This window comes from Equus przewalskii, chromosome 13, assembly GCF_037783145.1.
Source record: "Equus przewalskii isolate Varuska chromosome 13, EquPr2, whole genome shotgun sequence".
Lineage (NCBI taxonomy): Eukaryota > Metazoa > Chordata > Mammalia > Perissodactyla > Equidae > Equus > Equus przewalskii.
The window spans coordinates 83241690-83257752 of NC_091843.1; the positions used below are offsets into that span (position 1 = coordinate 83241690).

Sequence of the window (16063 nt, forward strand, 5' to 3'; positions counted from 1 at the left end):
CCTGTGCTCGTCTGTGTAAGAAGTTAATTTTTTTACAAGAGTCCTACTCCCTTTCCCGGGAGGACTCTCAGCCCCACCAAGTCTTCCTCGTTTTCTCTTCCATCCCCTTCCCAACTTCTTAGATGAGCAGAACACAACGGCTGTCCTCTCCCCTAAATGCAGGTCAAAGCACAGCAACAGCAGTGGCCCCACAAAAGGAGGAGCAGAAGAAAATCAGCCACTTGTCAGGCCAGGAAAGAAAGTTACTGGGGCCAATCTGGTGACCATATCTGGGGGAAAGCATGCACGCTTATGTGTCCATGGTCTTACATAGCCTGCTTATTTCACACAAGTTTTTAAAGAATGGTTACAATTTAAATGCTAAATCCCTTCTCTTCTTGGAACTAAAGCATCAAAAGTAAGTTTAAATCACGTTGGTTCCATTTTTCCTTATTCACACTTTCAAGAGATATCTCTACGATGTCAGGTTTCACTACTAAGCATTTTTGTGAGATTTCATCCTCTTCTCTTTCACTTTTTAATAATGTTTTGTTTTCAGGTTTTCCAACTTGCCCGTTTCGAGTTCAATTTTCAGTTCACAGATGTGGGACCTCCATGTGTGCCCTCATACTTTTTATTATATTAAACACTTTGGTTTTGCCTCCCAGAGCATTCCTGCTTATTTGTGCCCGAGGAACAGCCAACAGATCCTATAACTGATTGGAGGGGATATGGAGGGCCTGCTGTAGAAAAATAGTCTTTTTTCTCTCTTTGTTTCTATTTCCAACTTAAGTTTGTAGAGATCTTACCATATTTTGTTTGCTGTAGTTGAAATATTCTCAAAGGTTTATCATTGATTTTCTAAAATCATAGGTAAAATAAGAAAAAAACATATATTACTGAAGTTCTGACCTTCCCCATCTTGATTTCTGGATTTCAAGTTACCTCAAATCTTAGCCCTTTTATAAATAAGTTATTTCGTTTTATAACATGTCTGTTAGAATTATTCAAGAGAATTAAGAGTATTAAAGTAATTTTGTACTTTCTATATTTTTAAAGGTATGCTTTCTTTTTTTTTTTTTTTGGTGAGGAAACTGGGACCTGAGCTAACATCTGGTGCCAATCTTCCTCTTTTTTTTCGTTTCCCAAAGCCCCACTACATAGTTGTAAGTCCTAGTTCCTCTATGTGGGATGCTGCCCCAGCATGGCTTGACGAGCAGTGTGTAGGTCCACACCCAGGATCCAAACCGGCAAACCCCAGGCCACCCAAGTGGAGCGTGCAAATCTAACCACTATGCCACCGGCCAGCCCCTGTACTTTACTAAACTGAAAGAAATTTGATAGTCTAATGGTAGAAAATTATCAGGGTTGCAAGTTGTCACTGTGATTTCAAAGCATTATCCTTGCAAAGCAGTACAAACAATTTATTAACTTTACTAGTTTTTCATGGAATGAAGGATGCTTGAGCTTAAGCAGTTTAACTCAGAGAAGGATCCTGCTACAAGAATGAGAAGGCAAGCGGATGTGAGAAAAGCCTTCCTGGCATGTGTGCCATACAAAGTACCACCAAATGGGTGGCTTAAAACAACAGAGATCTATTTCTCCCTGTTCTGGATCTGGAGGGTGGAAGTCCAAAATCAAGGTGTCAGCAGGGCCATGCTCTCTCTTTGGGCTTTAGAGGAGAAGCTTTCTTTGCCTCTTCCTAGGTTCTGGTTGTTGCCAACTTGTAAACGCATCACTCCAATCTTTGCCTCTGTCTTCACATAGACTTCTCCCCTGTGTGTCTGTATCTCTATGTCCAGAGTTCCCTCTTCTTTTAAGGGCACCAGTCATATTGCATTGAGGACACACTCTAATCCAATATGGCCTCATCTTAACTTGATTACATCTGCAAAGACCCTATTTCCAAATAAAGTCACATTCACAGGTTCTGGGTGGACGTGAATTTGGGGAACACTATTCAACCCAGTGCAGGTGGAGATGCAGGAACAGGTGGGAGAAAGGCAGTCCTACAGCTCCTACACTGAACACAGAGGCAGCTTGCCCAGAAGAACAGCCAAGGTAGGACAAAGTCCATGCCAGGACTTAAAGCTATTCCAGCCTGAGGACACGGCCAGATTCTCATGGCTGTTGCTGGAAACCAAAAGGTCTTTGACCAACAATGAGGATGAAAGTACTGAGAGCCTTTAGAAAAGGCTGTACAGTAGTACATTACTGCTTTTTATTCATGGGGCCTGGATAATGTAAGATTGAAGACTTTACTGGAGTTATTCTACTTGCCAAAAAGAGCATTCAATATCCACTACTTGGATCAATACCAGACACGTGGCAAACTCATACTGTCAGCAGAGAAGAGGGAAGAGGAGGAAAGAGAGATGGAGGATGTTATCCACTCAGCCTTTTTTTACTAGTGTAACAAAAGTTTCCTGATATATTTCCCAGAATGAGTCACAACCTCTGCCCTCATAGTCATTTCCATCCCAAGCCTGTTCATGCCCTCTCCTTCTATATCTTCCATCAGAACTCCTGCTCCCCATAGCTTGACATTAGCACATCTCAGAAGAAAGAAGTCTGACGCCTCTGCAACAAAGCAGGAGCTTTGTGAAGGCTGAGCCAAAGGAGCAAAACCCACCACCTCACCCCAACCCCATGCTAAAGACCTCAGGGGGTCTCCCTTTAACACCTCTTCTCCTTCATTTCCATGAGTTAATCATGTTCTCTCACTGCTGTGTTCCCAATCTTAGGTTTGGAAACAGACTAGTTGAACTGATGATCATATATCTAATAACATCTTAGCCTAAAATCTGTACTTATTAATATTATACATGTATATGTATGTATGCATATATATGTAATATGTATTATATAATGAGGGGACACACTAGTATCCTTCAAGAGTTTTTGCATTCTTCTAAGTGTTTCTTTGGTCTTCTAGCCATAATACAATAACAGAGACTGGATTTACTCTCCCATCTCCAAAACCTAGAAAACCAAACAAAAAAATCTGAAATCAGGGTTTTCAGATACAGGCAGTACAGGACAGTGCTCTCTGAGAGAGGGGTAACAAACAAGGTGAGCTCTACAAGTGTCCAGCACACCGCCTGGAGAAAGTTCTTGTAGAAGAAAAGAAGGAATGACAGATGATTTCATTGTTTGCTTAAATAATCTAAGAGAATCAACAGAAAAAATAATAACATAAATAATAAAGTTTCAGAGAGTGGTCAGGAAAAAATCAACACATAAAAATCGATAACTTTATGACCGTAGCAACAATCAATTAAAATCATAAAGACAAAATACATCACTCCTCGTATGAACAAAAATTGTTAAATTTCCAGGGAAATTCCTATCATTATGTCAAGAAAATTCTACAACTTCATTGTAGGACATGAAAAAAATCCCAACAAGTTTTTTAGGAAACTTGTAAAGTGATTCTAAAATTTACCTAAAAAAGAAAATGCACAGGGGTAGTTAACTTTTTAAAAAAGAACAATAAATGGTAGGATTATCAGATATCAAAATCAACTAAAGAGCACTAAAAAAAATTAAAATCTATGTTATTGTGACAAAGAAAGACAGATCAGGGATTAGAATACGGAATCTAGAAACAGACTCATTTATATGTTGGAAATTAATATAAGATAAAAAGAGAATCTTGGATCACAGACAGAAGAATGGATGAGTCAATAAGGAAGCCAACTGACTCCTTTAAATAAAATAAATAAAATTAAATAATTAAATAAATAAACTACAGTACCACATAACACAATCTCTAAAATAAATTCTAGATGAATTAAAGCCCTATATATAAAAAATAAAATAATAAAGGTCTAGAGGAAAATACAAGAGAATATCTTCATAATTTGAAGTTAGGAGGATTTTCTGAGAAAACACCAACCAAAAGCAATAAAACAAAAGATTGGCAGATTTATTAAAAATTAAAAACTTCTGTATGACAAATGATACTATTAACAAAGTTAAAAGAGAAGTGACAGTCTGGGAAAAAATATTTGCAATACATATAGGAAATGAAGGATTAAGAGTCATAATATGTAAGTTACTCTTACAAATCAAGATTACAAAGATAAACAACCCTACAGTAAAACAGACAAAGGGCATGAACAAGAAATTCCTAGAAGAAATACCAGTGACCAATAAGCATATGAAAATATGCTCAACATCAGCATAATGAGGAAAACGCAAATCAAAAAAAATATCATTTTTTATCTTTTGGAGTAAAAAAAATTTAAAAGATTAGTAATAGACATTTTTAAAGAGAATATGAAAAAATTGGCATACTCATATATTTTTTGATAGGAGTATAAATTGCTATAGGATGTTTGGAGAGAAATTTTGTCCATATCTTCATTCATTCATTCATTCGACAAATATTTTAGCACCTACTTCATGCAATATGTTGTACTAGGCCCTAAGAATACAGCAGTGCACAAAACAGCAAAAGTACTTACCCTCGTGGAGCTTGCATTCTAGAGACTCAGGGGCAGGGCAGAGAAGATAACTAAATATGCAGGGCAGGTGGTTTTAAGTGCAACAAAAATAAATAAATTAGGGTAAGGGAGATTGAAAGTGATAGGGTTAGGAAGATGCTATTTTACATAAGGTAGGCAGGTAGGACCTCACTGATAATGTGAGCAAAGATCTTATGGAAGTAAGGGAATAAGTCATGAAACTATCTAGGGGAGAACACACTAGACAGTAGGAATGGGAAGTACCAAGGCCCCACGGTGGAAACAGCAGGGATATTAGCATGGTTGGAGCAGAGTGTAGGAGCAGGGCAATGGCAGAAGATAAGACCAGAGAGGAAAGAGGGTGGGAACAATTCAGGCCTTGGAAGTAATGGCCAAAATTTTGGATTTTACTCCAACTAAAACTGGAAGTCACTGGAGGGTTTTGAGCCACAGAATTATATAACTGGACTCTTATTTTCAAAAGATCACTCTAGCTGCTGTTTAGTGACCAGATTCCAAATGGGCATTTACTAGGAAGCTATTGCAATAAGCCAGGTGATAAATGACAGAGCCTAGGTAAAGTGGTGCAGTGGAGGTCATGAGAAGTGACTGATTATGGATATATTTTGAAGACAGAGTCAGTAGGACTTAGTAATGGATTAAATATGGGATGTAAGAGAAAGAGAGGAGTCAAGAGGAACTCCAGGTTCCTGTCCTGAGCAACTGGAAAATAATATTTGCTGAGAGAGGGAAGTAAGTAGAAGCAGCAGATTGGGAGAGGGAGAAGGTAAAGTCAAACTGAGTTAAATGTGCAATGCTTCATAGACATTGAAATGGAATGTCAATTAGGTTGCTGAATATAAAAGCCTGAAGTTCTGGGACATGATAGGCACTAAAAAACACAATTTCAAGAGTCATCGGTGAATATATAGTATTTACAGCCAAGGAGCAGGATAAGATCTTCTGGAGAGTGAATCTAATTGGAGAAGAGAAGAAATCCAAAGATTGAGCCCTGGGGCACTCAGAGTTGAACTGTGGGGATATGAGGAGGAACCAGTAGAGGTTAAGTGCGCACATTCAGCTTCGGCAGCCCAGGGTCTGCCGGTTCGGATCCCAGGCGCGGACATGGCACCGCTTGGCATGCCATGCTTTGGGAGGCGTCCCACATATAAAGTGGAGGAGGATGGGCACGGATGTTAGCTCAGGGCCAGTCTTCCTCAGCAAAAAGAGGAGGATTGGCAGCAGTTAACTCAGGGCTAATCTTCCTCAAAAAAAAAAAAATTCTTTTGCACGGATATTTATTAAAGTATCAATTGTTACAGAGATAAAATGCAACGATTTTTCAAAAACTGGCAGAGGTAAGTTATTGATATGGAATGATGATCTCTGAATATTAAGGTAAAAAAACTACTTGAATAATCATATGGAATGATTGATTCCAGATAGATGCAAAAAGAAAACATATACATACATGCTGCCCGCAGAGCAGGGCAGGATGGTGTGATGAGAGAAAGTGTGAGCTCCGAATCAGACTTCCTGGGATATAAATGTGGCTTGTCACCTTGGACAAGTTTCTTAACTTCTCTTAGCCTTTCTTTCTCCCTCGATAATATCCCTCAAAGGGAGGTTCAAAGGATTAAATGAATTAATATACAAAAAAGATCAGTGTCTGGCACATAGCAATCTCTCCATAAGTGTTAGATATTAATAATGTCTTAATAGTGTAGATTACAATATATAATAACCACAGAGATTTTGAAGGTTACTCCTCAAACTGTTAACAGAGGTTTTCTCCGGGGAGAAGTTTGGATCTGGGAGTTGGCAGAGGAGGTGAGAGGCAGCTGAAAGGGACTTAAACATTTTACCATATATATGTCTATATTGCTTGAATTTTTAATAACATACTAATGCAAGTTTTTACAAAAGTATGCGTGCACTTCTTGTGAAACTTTTTTTAATTGAGAGAAGAAAAAGAATAGTAAAAGTTTATAGATTGCAATGGCTATTTCTGGTGATTTCTATTCAATGATCTATGGTTCAGCTGACACCAAAAAGATAAATCAAAGAACTGGGATAATACGAGGCAGGCAAAATAACATTTTCTAGCCATTTCCAAGAAAGCTACACAGACCCACACATGGCAACGAAAATAGAAAAGACAGAAAAGAAGAGCCTGAACAAAACGAAATAAAGGGAAGAGAATGAAATCGAACACAGATTCACAGACTCTGAGTCTAACCATTCAGCAAATCAAAAACCCTATCTATCACACCTGAGAGAGGCAGTCACCCAGCACGCCCTGACATTTCCAGTGACAGGGACAGTATGCATTACTAGTCAGTTACACTTTATATTAACCAAATATAGTCTCCCATTAGTCCTACTTGTCTCATCGGAAGCAACATAGCATTAAATCTCTCTCTTCACCAAGACTGACTTTTGGCTACATATTCTAGCCCAACTACCCTGTTTGGGCAGGCTCAGCCCTGCCCAGTGTGGGCAAAGAGGACATTCCAAGCAGCAGGCTGCTACAGTTGCTCTAAACCTAAGGCAAATACACTTACGATTCTTTCCATTCAGTGACGCCAGTAGGTAGAACGGTTAAGACAATGTGGATGTACAACTGCATGACTTCCGACTTGGACCAAATTCTGCTTGGAGAAACAACAGGTATTTGCACGGGACAAATGCTAGAGTGTGCTCTATGCAGACTCAACTTACCCTTTCATACACAACTCGAAGTCTTCCTTCCATCACCTCTTTCTTTGTCTTCACTACAAACCCTTCATCAGCTCCGCCCCAGACCTTCCCAAGGTGGAGCTCACTACTCCATGTATGGCTCTGCCTCTAATTACTATTTACTGCATTTGCATGTGTTTTTTCTCATTACAATGTCATTAGCATGCGAGGGAGCCCAGTTGCCAGGGCAACCAGGAGTGGTGAATGCAAGGCACAGCCTTTAATGAAAACTTAACCCTACTTAGTTTAATTCCCACTGTGTTTTTTGGCTCACTTCACTTTTGTGGTCGCAAGAATGGAAATATCCTGCAGTTACTCCTTCTTACGTGGTGCTGCTCCAAGGTCTTGGGAAACTATGTGTGTTTTCCTGAACATACTGACAACACTTTATATTTCTTATAACTGACCTTGATAGCTCCCTCTAATAAAAATAAAGTCTCTTTCTGACCAACACTGCTCACTCAACACAGTCCTCTGAATATCTAAAATAGCCTGTTTTTCTCCAGATTAAATAGTCTCAGGTTTTTCAAATTTGATATGATTTCTGCAGTCCTTACTCACCTAACTGCCCGCCCCTGAAAAGATTCTAAATGATTTGGTTGAGATCAAACTCACTACTTCTATAGCATCCTGCCAATCTGGTAACCTTCTCAAAAGGAAATGAGAGAAGTTTGACATGACTTCTTTTTAGCCACCTACAAAGGTATGCTTATCAAAACTGGGTAAAAACCTGGCTTGTCAGGTGATCAAATCAAGATTTAATTAAAAAAAAAACCTCAGTCCACAAGAGGCAAAAATGAGGTGATACTCAGCATGGACAAAAATAAAATTCTAAAATTGGACTCAAAAATCCAACTACACAAACAGGAGCTCTGCCTTAACAGTAATGCCCACTTTTAAGCCACAAGAGCTACAGATGCCTTCAAGTTCAATAGCAGCCAAAGTGTGACAGGCTGTCACATAGGGATTTCTTAGAACTCAGTTTATAATTGTTAAACTTGCAGGAAAAAGTAATGAGAGCAAGGCCAACAGTACTGCAGAACTGTTTTAAGAAAGCAAATCTTGTATGAACCAGCATCTAATGACCAAAAAAATCTATTATTTTCTGGTATCACTGTCTTTTACAATATGAGGAAAGACAGAATCAGTGGGGCCAACCACTGAAGCAAGGCAACCTGAGGAGTTAGACGCCCAGAGGAAATGTGCTCCCCTTCTGTGGCAGACTTGCGAAGACGACCAGCGAGAATGCTACTGTCCAATAAAACCAGCTGCAATGATGTAGATGTTTTTGTGCCATCCAAAATGGTAGGCAGTATCCACTTGAAATGTGCCTAGTTCAACTAGGGAACCATATTTTTCATTTTATTTAATTTTACTTAATTTAAATAGCCACATGTGGCTAGTGGCCACGATATTCTAAAGCACAAGTTACATAAATGATGGACTGCTGCAGAGTAAATGTTCTGGTAACATTTTAAGATCAGACTATATTCTTCAGCTTTCCCCTAACAAGCAACTGAAGTGGCGCTCAGCAACAACCAAGGCATAGCCTAGGAGGAGGCCCTACTGCAGCATCCTCTCTAGGCCACAACCTCCACAGGAGAAGGCCCAGGTCATAAGGACAGTCTGCCTTGAGACCAGCGGTGGAAGTTTAGCAGGAGATGGGTGGTTAGTATTACTACAGCCTTGAGAAATAGTATGGCACAGAGTCAAGTACACAGACTCTAAAGCCAGACAGCCTGAGTTCATATCCCAGCTCTACCATGAATAAGTGTGACCTCAGCTTCCTCATCTGTAAAGGGGGGATAATAATGACTATTATCAACCAGTGTGAAAACAAACTTAGCTAATACATACAGAACACTTAGAATAGAACCTGACACAAAGTAATCGTTAATGAGTGTTTTTTCCCAAAAAGCAGGTTTCTCCTTCAGGAGTTAACTTACTCTGATCAGTCCCCGTGAGTGAGAAATAAACAATTTCTCTTTCCAGGCGTTTATCTTTCTACATAATCCAGAAGCATCTAGACAGCTATTTGGCTTAGTCCAGCTCAGTTTGGTTCATCATCTTCCCGCCACCCACCCATCTCACCACTGCTGGCCCTTATCCCCCACATAGTAAGACATGAGACACAGCATGCCTGCCAGTTGGTAAATATATTTCCTGAAACTTTACCCTCCCCCGGTCCTTGCTTTTTACTCCATTCTCTAAAAATCTCTTAGTTATTGAATTTGGGACCCGTCACAGTTAACTTTCTTGCCTCTACCTTCCAGATTGCCATATGATTCAGTCCAGCGCTTCCTAACCCTTTTCACATCATGACACACATAAAAATTCATATCGGAATCGTTTAATGGAGTAAACTGGAGGGGATTTGGTGGTGTCTATATGAAACGGGGTGAAAAAAATTTTAAATACATTTTCTTTATATCATAAAATTATTACAGTCAACTCCCATTCCTACCCCAGCCCCAAGCTAATCTACTTTCTGTCTCTGTAGAGAAGAGTATTTATCACTTGTCTCCAAATGATGGAAACTCCTTTCTCATCACTAACCAGAATTTGGATAATTCAAATCTATATTGTACTTCAAAAGTGCCATCGTTGAGTAAATCAAATAGATCTTCCTTTACTTTCATCAACAAATGTAATGTGGAAAATTTCTTATGATACCACAAATAACTTGTGAATACAACTAAAACACTTGAAACTTTTTCTTCAGTATACCAGATGTTGCTCTACTTGTCTTAATAATCACTCTTTACTATTCAAACTGTGACACAGACTAAACCCCACAAGTGAATCTTTCTTAAACTCACATTTCCAAGGCCAAATTTTTGCCTTGAATCCATAAATTTTATCAGTACATGTGAATACATTATCATGAGGTCCCTGCACTTTTCTATTAGGTTCATTCATTCAGCTTATTATGCTATTTTTTCAAGCCAGTGACTACCTTTTAAAAAATCTTCAAAGCAAGAATTATTTACAAAAATGTTCTAATTCTCCTGCTAGTTCATAAACTTCTGACAAAACCCCCTTTGGACATCTACTGCACTTCAGTACGAAACAGTGGAAAGCAGTCTTCAATCTCACTTCTTCACATAAGTTGAAAACAGAGGTGAGTGAAACAGCTTCACTTATATTAGATTCTCCACTTAGATACATCAGACCATGTGAATCTCATACAGAGGCAAGCTTTTACACAACAGAGTTTCTCTGTGAATAAAACATCACATTATTTGAATCTGTGTTTTTAAGAGTCTTGACATGCAGCCATTCACCTTTCTGCTATTGTAGTTACTCCATCAGTATACAAATTCAGGCATGTTTCCATAATATCTTATGTGTTTCAAAGTATGAATTTACCACCTTTAATATTTCATCCCCAGTAACTTGTTTTGGTAAATCTTTACAGAGAATTGATATTCTTCGCAGCATTTCTCTTCAAGGATTCTAACTGTCCTAGAATTTGGCAGTTTCTAATGTGTGTAAAGTCATCAGTCTGAAATAAAAACCTCTTTGATTTAATAATAATCTGGATTAACGTTGGCTTTATGTCATCTGACGTACCATCAATACATTTACAAGTACTATTTCAGAGTGCCACCTTTTCCATCTCTTTTGCTTTACTGGCCTCAAGTTCTAGACTGGCCGGTAAAATGAGGGCTTCCGTCCTTGCGTGAGGCAGTTGGCTTCAGCTTTTAATGGCGTGACCTTGTACACTGGTTGATTTAGCGTAATCTAAATAAACTGAAAAAGACTATTGTTGGAACCAATCTCAAAAAGAGCTTTGGTTTTTTGTGCTGCTTTTGCAGGACTTATAAACATTCCGGTCTTTTCCTACGCAGGATGAGATGAGTTTTTGTGGTGAGGTGTCACTGCAGTTTTCTTGGTCCCTTGTCTTCGTCCGGTAACTCTTCCTGCCTGTCAGGCATTTAGGCTGAGAGAGAAAAAGTTTCTGAGCACACATATCCAAGTTTGAGATGATTCTCACTCCGTTCCCTAACCAGTGACTTCAAATGTTTTTGATACTATGTTTCTCTTATGAAACTGATAGCTTTCCAGCTTTAATGAAAAATTCTCCATTAAGATTAGAAAGTAAGTACAATATCTGTAAAATTAAAAATTTTTTAAACATAAGGAACTAAAGGGGTCTACAGGCTTTTATAACTACATAAAATCTGTTTATAGGAATAAAGAACCTTCTGCATTCATTCAAATACTTTAAAAATAAATTTTGCGAAAAATCAAACAATTAATCAGTGATTTTTGTTTACTCCAAACTAAAACTTTGAAATATTCACAAAGTATATATAATGTATACACTGGTGTGTGATTAAAAATATTTTGACAATTTTATTTTCTAAAGCTAGAAAGCCTTTTAGTGAATCAACTGAATTAAATTACATTCAATTATTACTTGATTTTTAGAAATAAATATTATTTTAATTTCCAAAAACAAATAAGAATTCATAGAACAAAATTCTATCAAGAATGTGACTTTGGCTAATTCTTAATACCAAAAAGCAAAAACTAAGTAAGTAAAGAAAGTAAATAAATCAAGAAGTAACAAAATCAGTGATTTATGTGGTAACACTTAGTATCAGAAAATGGTAATAAAAGTAATAAAAATAATTAATCATACATAGGTTCTAAGTCATAAAAATTATAAAATAATAATGATGATATAATGATAATGATTATAGCAAACTAAATTGAAATTAAAATACAAGTATTTTACATGTATTAAAAAACAAAATTTTAAAAGATGGAAGCAACTCAAATATCCACCAACAAATGAATAGATAAATAAAGTGTTAAAAAAAATATACATACATATATACATACAGTAGAATATTATTCAGCCTTAAAAAAAGAAGGAAATTCTGACACATGCCACAACATGGATGAACCTTGAACATACTATGCTAAGTGAAATAAGCCAGTTACAAAAGCCTGTTTTTGGCAAATATATGATTCCACTCATACGAGTTAGAGTAGTCAAATTCACAGAAACAGGATGTGGAATGGTGGTCGCCAGAGGCCGGGGGAGGAGGGAACGGGGAGTTGTTTCATAGACACAGAGTTTCAGTTTACTAAGATGAAAAAGTTCCATAGAAGGATGGTGATGATGGTTGTATAACAATGTGAACGAACTTAACATTTCCCTGCACTACTGAACTGAAGCACTCAAAAATGAGTTAAGATGGTAAATTTACATCACATGTTTTTTACCATAATTAATTTTTTTTATTTAAATGGTTAAAATGGTACGTTTTATGTTATATATTTTTTACCACAATTTAAAAAATTACTGATGACAAATATATCACAAGTGTGTAATCAGACATACTGGGGGATTTAAGGTCCAATGTCAAGGGTAGGTGCTATGTGGTATGGCTACCAGAGTGAAATTCCTGGTCACAAGTGCAAGATCTAGTTTTTTGGTCCAAAATAATTAGTGAATCTAGGGAGTTTACATAGGGAGCCATTCAAATAGTGCTCAAATATCATCTGAACTACTATAAATTTCTGAATGGTTGTACAAAATACTGTTAATGATTTATGACCATTAGTATCTTGAGCCTACTTGTAGCCTGTTTGTGGCACAACAGTGTGACATGGCATAACAATTAGGAAGCTCTGACCTAGTACCAAACTTCCAGGTTTCTTCCTGATCAACCTCTTGTCTCTCTCTCAAGCTCAGTATATTCTTGGACAATCCTCTGGATAAGTCTTCTCCTAGTTCAACCACGGCTTGGGACCTCTGTTTCTTAAATGGTATGCTCAGGATATCTCCCTTCTGGCACACTCAGCTATCATGAACAGAACCCACAGATTGGTACAAAAAGCTAATGCATCGTAAGCAGCCTTAATAGAAGCAGTATCTAGAACAAGGTAAATTATATGACCTTCTAACTCTAAACTTCTATTTCTATGACTCATGAACATTTTTATGACTCCCAGTTTATATAACACATAAATCTCAACTTTATATTCTGATTGCTTGTCCAGGTATCAGCAATGAATAAAACGCATACCAAAGAGTCATGCCTTGTCATTATTTTTAGTAGCACTAAGATATCCTAGGTAAAACTGAGAAGTAAATGAAACTCATCATTGATGCTCTCCCATTTCTACCTCCACTTTGTTGTCAAGGTACACATAAGGTCCCACGGTGGTCCCAAATTCCTAACCCTTCAGAAGTGCCACAAAGTACATAATTCAGCTTTCTCTGTTCTTCCCTTCCCTCCACCTAAAATCCTGCCCCAATTTAAAAAAATTTCAATATGGTAATAATTCACCTCCATTTGAGTACAAATCCTGGTTAGGCTTCCTAATTTTCTTGTAAGGATGTCAACACCAACTCCCACTCTGCAGTCATTAGAACATATGGACGTGCCCTTAACGGAAAACACAGAATATCTCCATTTCAGGTTCTACTATCCACCCTTAGCTCATTAACCATTCAGTGTCATCAAGCTGTTTTGTTAGGGTACTAGAATTATAAATGATGGCCTTTTCTCTTTATTTAAATTTTAATACCTAATGTTATGTAATGGGGCAAAGGAACATAAATCAGCATTTGAAAATCTCATCCCAGATCAAATGCATTTCAAACCATCTGTAGTGGAAGATCAGGATTTTTGTTTCCAATCTGTCATAGACATACTTTTGTGAAAAACACCGAAAATGAATTACTAAAAAGAAATGAAATTTAAAAATCCAAATTACAAGCCCCATTTAAAAAAATAAAAAGAACTATTTTTTTTAGAGCAGTTATAGGTTCACAGCAAATTTGAGAGGAAGGTACAGAGATTTCCATATGCCCCCAGCCCCCACACATACATAGCCTCCCCCATTATCAACATCAATCTTTTAAATTATATTTGATAGACATAAAATTATTCTGTCAAATTACCTACAGGTTTCTAAGCGCTCATTTTCAAGTTCTATACTCATCTCCTTGACTGGTACCAACCCAGGACCACACTTTGAGCAGCACTGCTTCTCTCATCCCTACTCAAATATCTACCTCCACTCCGTCAATCTGCTCCAGAAGCAGGAAGATACAGAACGGTACAGGCTATGGCTAATGAAAGAGCCACTTTGGGTACATACACATCTGCCATCTATAGATTTCTAATTCACAGAAGCTGATCCTTTTTCATAAGCTATTCACCAATCTAAAACACTTTCAGGTTTATGAGAGTAACAGGGTCTAGGAGTCTCATATACGCCTTTTACTTTGAAACGTCTCTGTTCTTTTTAAGGTAGTTAAAACCCCTATTCTGGTTCTTGGTTATTTACATAATAAAGATTCATTTAGATGCACATGCACTACAGCCTCCTGAAGCCAGCAGGAGGTGAACATGCAGATCTGAGACCAAACTTCTCCGTCTGTGTGCGAAGCCTGTCTCCATTGTGCAATCGCTTTACAAATAGGAAATAAACACTGGGTTTATAAGGCTTGGAAGAAAAGGTTTATGGCTTTGACTGTTTTCCATTACTGAAAAATTTACATGCTGAAAAGTAGCAAAAACCAGTGCAAAAGAATAAACAGTGGGTGCACTTCAAGGGATTGATTCTTTCAAGAATCAGGAGTAAAATTGGGTTTTATTAGCTGTTTCATTAAGTTTTACTTTGAAGAAAAACAAACAGTGAAAGCATATGTGCAACATCTGATGAAAAAGGATTTTATTCTAAACAGTCTCTGCACAAAGCTCATTAATGTAACAGTAAACGTGAAGACTTGTCTAACAATTTAAGGATAATTTTACTTATTTCAGTTTATTTATAATTTCTGACAGTTTATTTAATATATTCTAATCTTTAAATCACCATGTGTACTAAACTAATATATTAAATCTGTCTTTTCAATGACATTTTGCAATAAATATCTACAGCAGCTGTTAAAGGCAATTAGTATGTGAAGTTTGTATCAAATTTAACACCTAAAGTAAGATAATACAACTGGATATTGATTACTTGGAAAACTCATGGAAACAGATCAGTTCTTCTTAGTCAAACTACTAATTACAAATGCTTTCCTTACACTATAAGTATACATTTTTTGAAAATTTAAATATATGTGTTATTATAATCAAATATCTGAAATCTAAGCATCTAATATAATACTCAAAGTATTAAATAAAAGTGAATATTTTTTTCTTTAGAGAAAATTTAGACATGCTGGATATTCATCATGTTCTACTAGAAGAATTTACTCAATTGCTATTTTTCCATTTCAAGACTAGATGTTGACAAGAAGCAACTGAAGGTTGTTAGGGGGAGAAAGTACATACATTCTAGTTCCACTGTGTTGGCTACATAATAGTGTGGGCCTCTGGTATGGAGCAGATTAAACTTCAGCTTCTATCTAAGTGGATGAATTCAATATTAAATTCAACCTGTAATTCAATATTAAACTACAGTTTAGGGGTTAGGGACACAGTCTTTGGAAGCAGGTACACCTTGGCTCCAATCTGGACCCTGCCACTTACATACAGACCACGTAACCCCGCACAAGCCACATAACTTCTCTAAGCCTACATGCCTCATCTGAAGCAGAAATAATAATGGCTAACTCATAGGGATACTGTGGGGACTAAATTATTTGAGATAAGTATATGTAAATAACAGTACAGTGATGGTGCTTTGAAAATAAGACTTTCCTGTTTAAAAAAAATTACTCATTTTAATCTAAGTAATATAGCATATAGTTTAAAAAGTCACTAAAATGCATATATGTAACAAAAATCAGCAGCCCCTTCTTACCCCTCCCAACACCCCCAATACTCTGGTCAGCCTACCCAGAGGCAACCACTTGCCACTTCTCTTGTTTTTTTCTTCTGGTATTCGTCTCTAAATTC

The 16063-nt window shown here is 37.2% G+C and overlaps 1 protein-coding gene across 7 annotated transcripts in view; it reads right to left on the minus strand.

Annotated features, from left to right (window-relative positions):
• The window catches only part of ATG10 (autophagy related 10), a 209423-nt gene that overhangs the window by 164743 nt on the left and 28617 nt on the right, over nt 1–16063 (minus strand). For 2 of the 7 annotated variants that reach the window (XM_070569787.1, XM_070569788.1), the window contains one exon: nt 10761–11130. The exons of the other annotated variants lie outside the window; for them this stretch is intronic. In XM_070569787.1, coding sequence (XP_070425888.1) covers nt 10761–10763 — 3 coding nt within the window. In that variant the 5' untranslated portion in view covers nt 10764–11130. The remainder of the gene's footprint in view (nt 1–10760; nt 11131–16063) is intronic. 7 annotated transcript variants of the gene reach the window in all.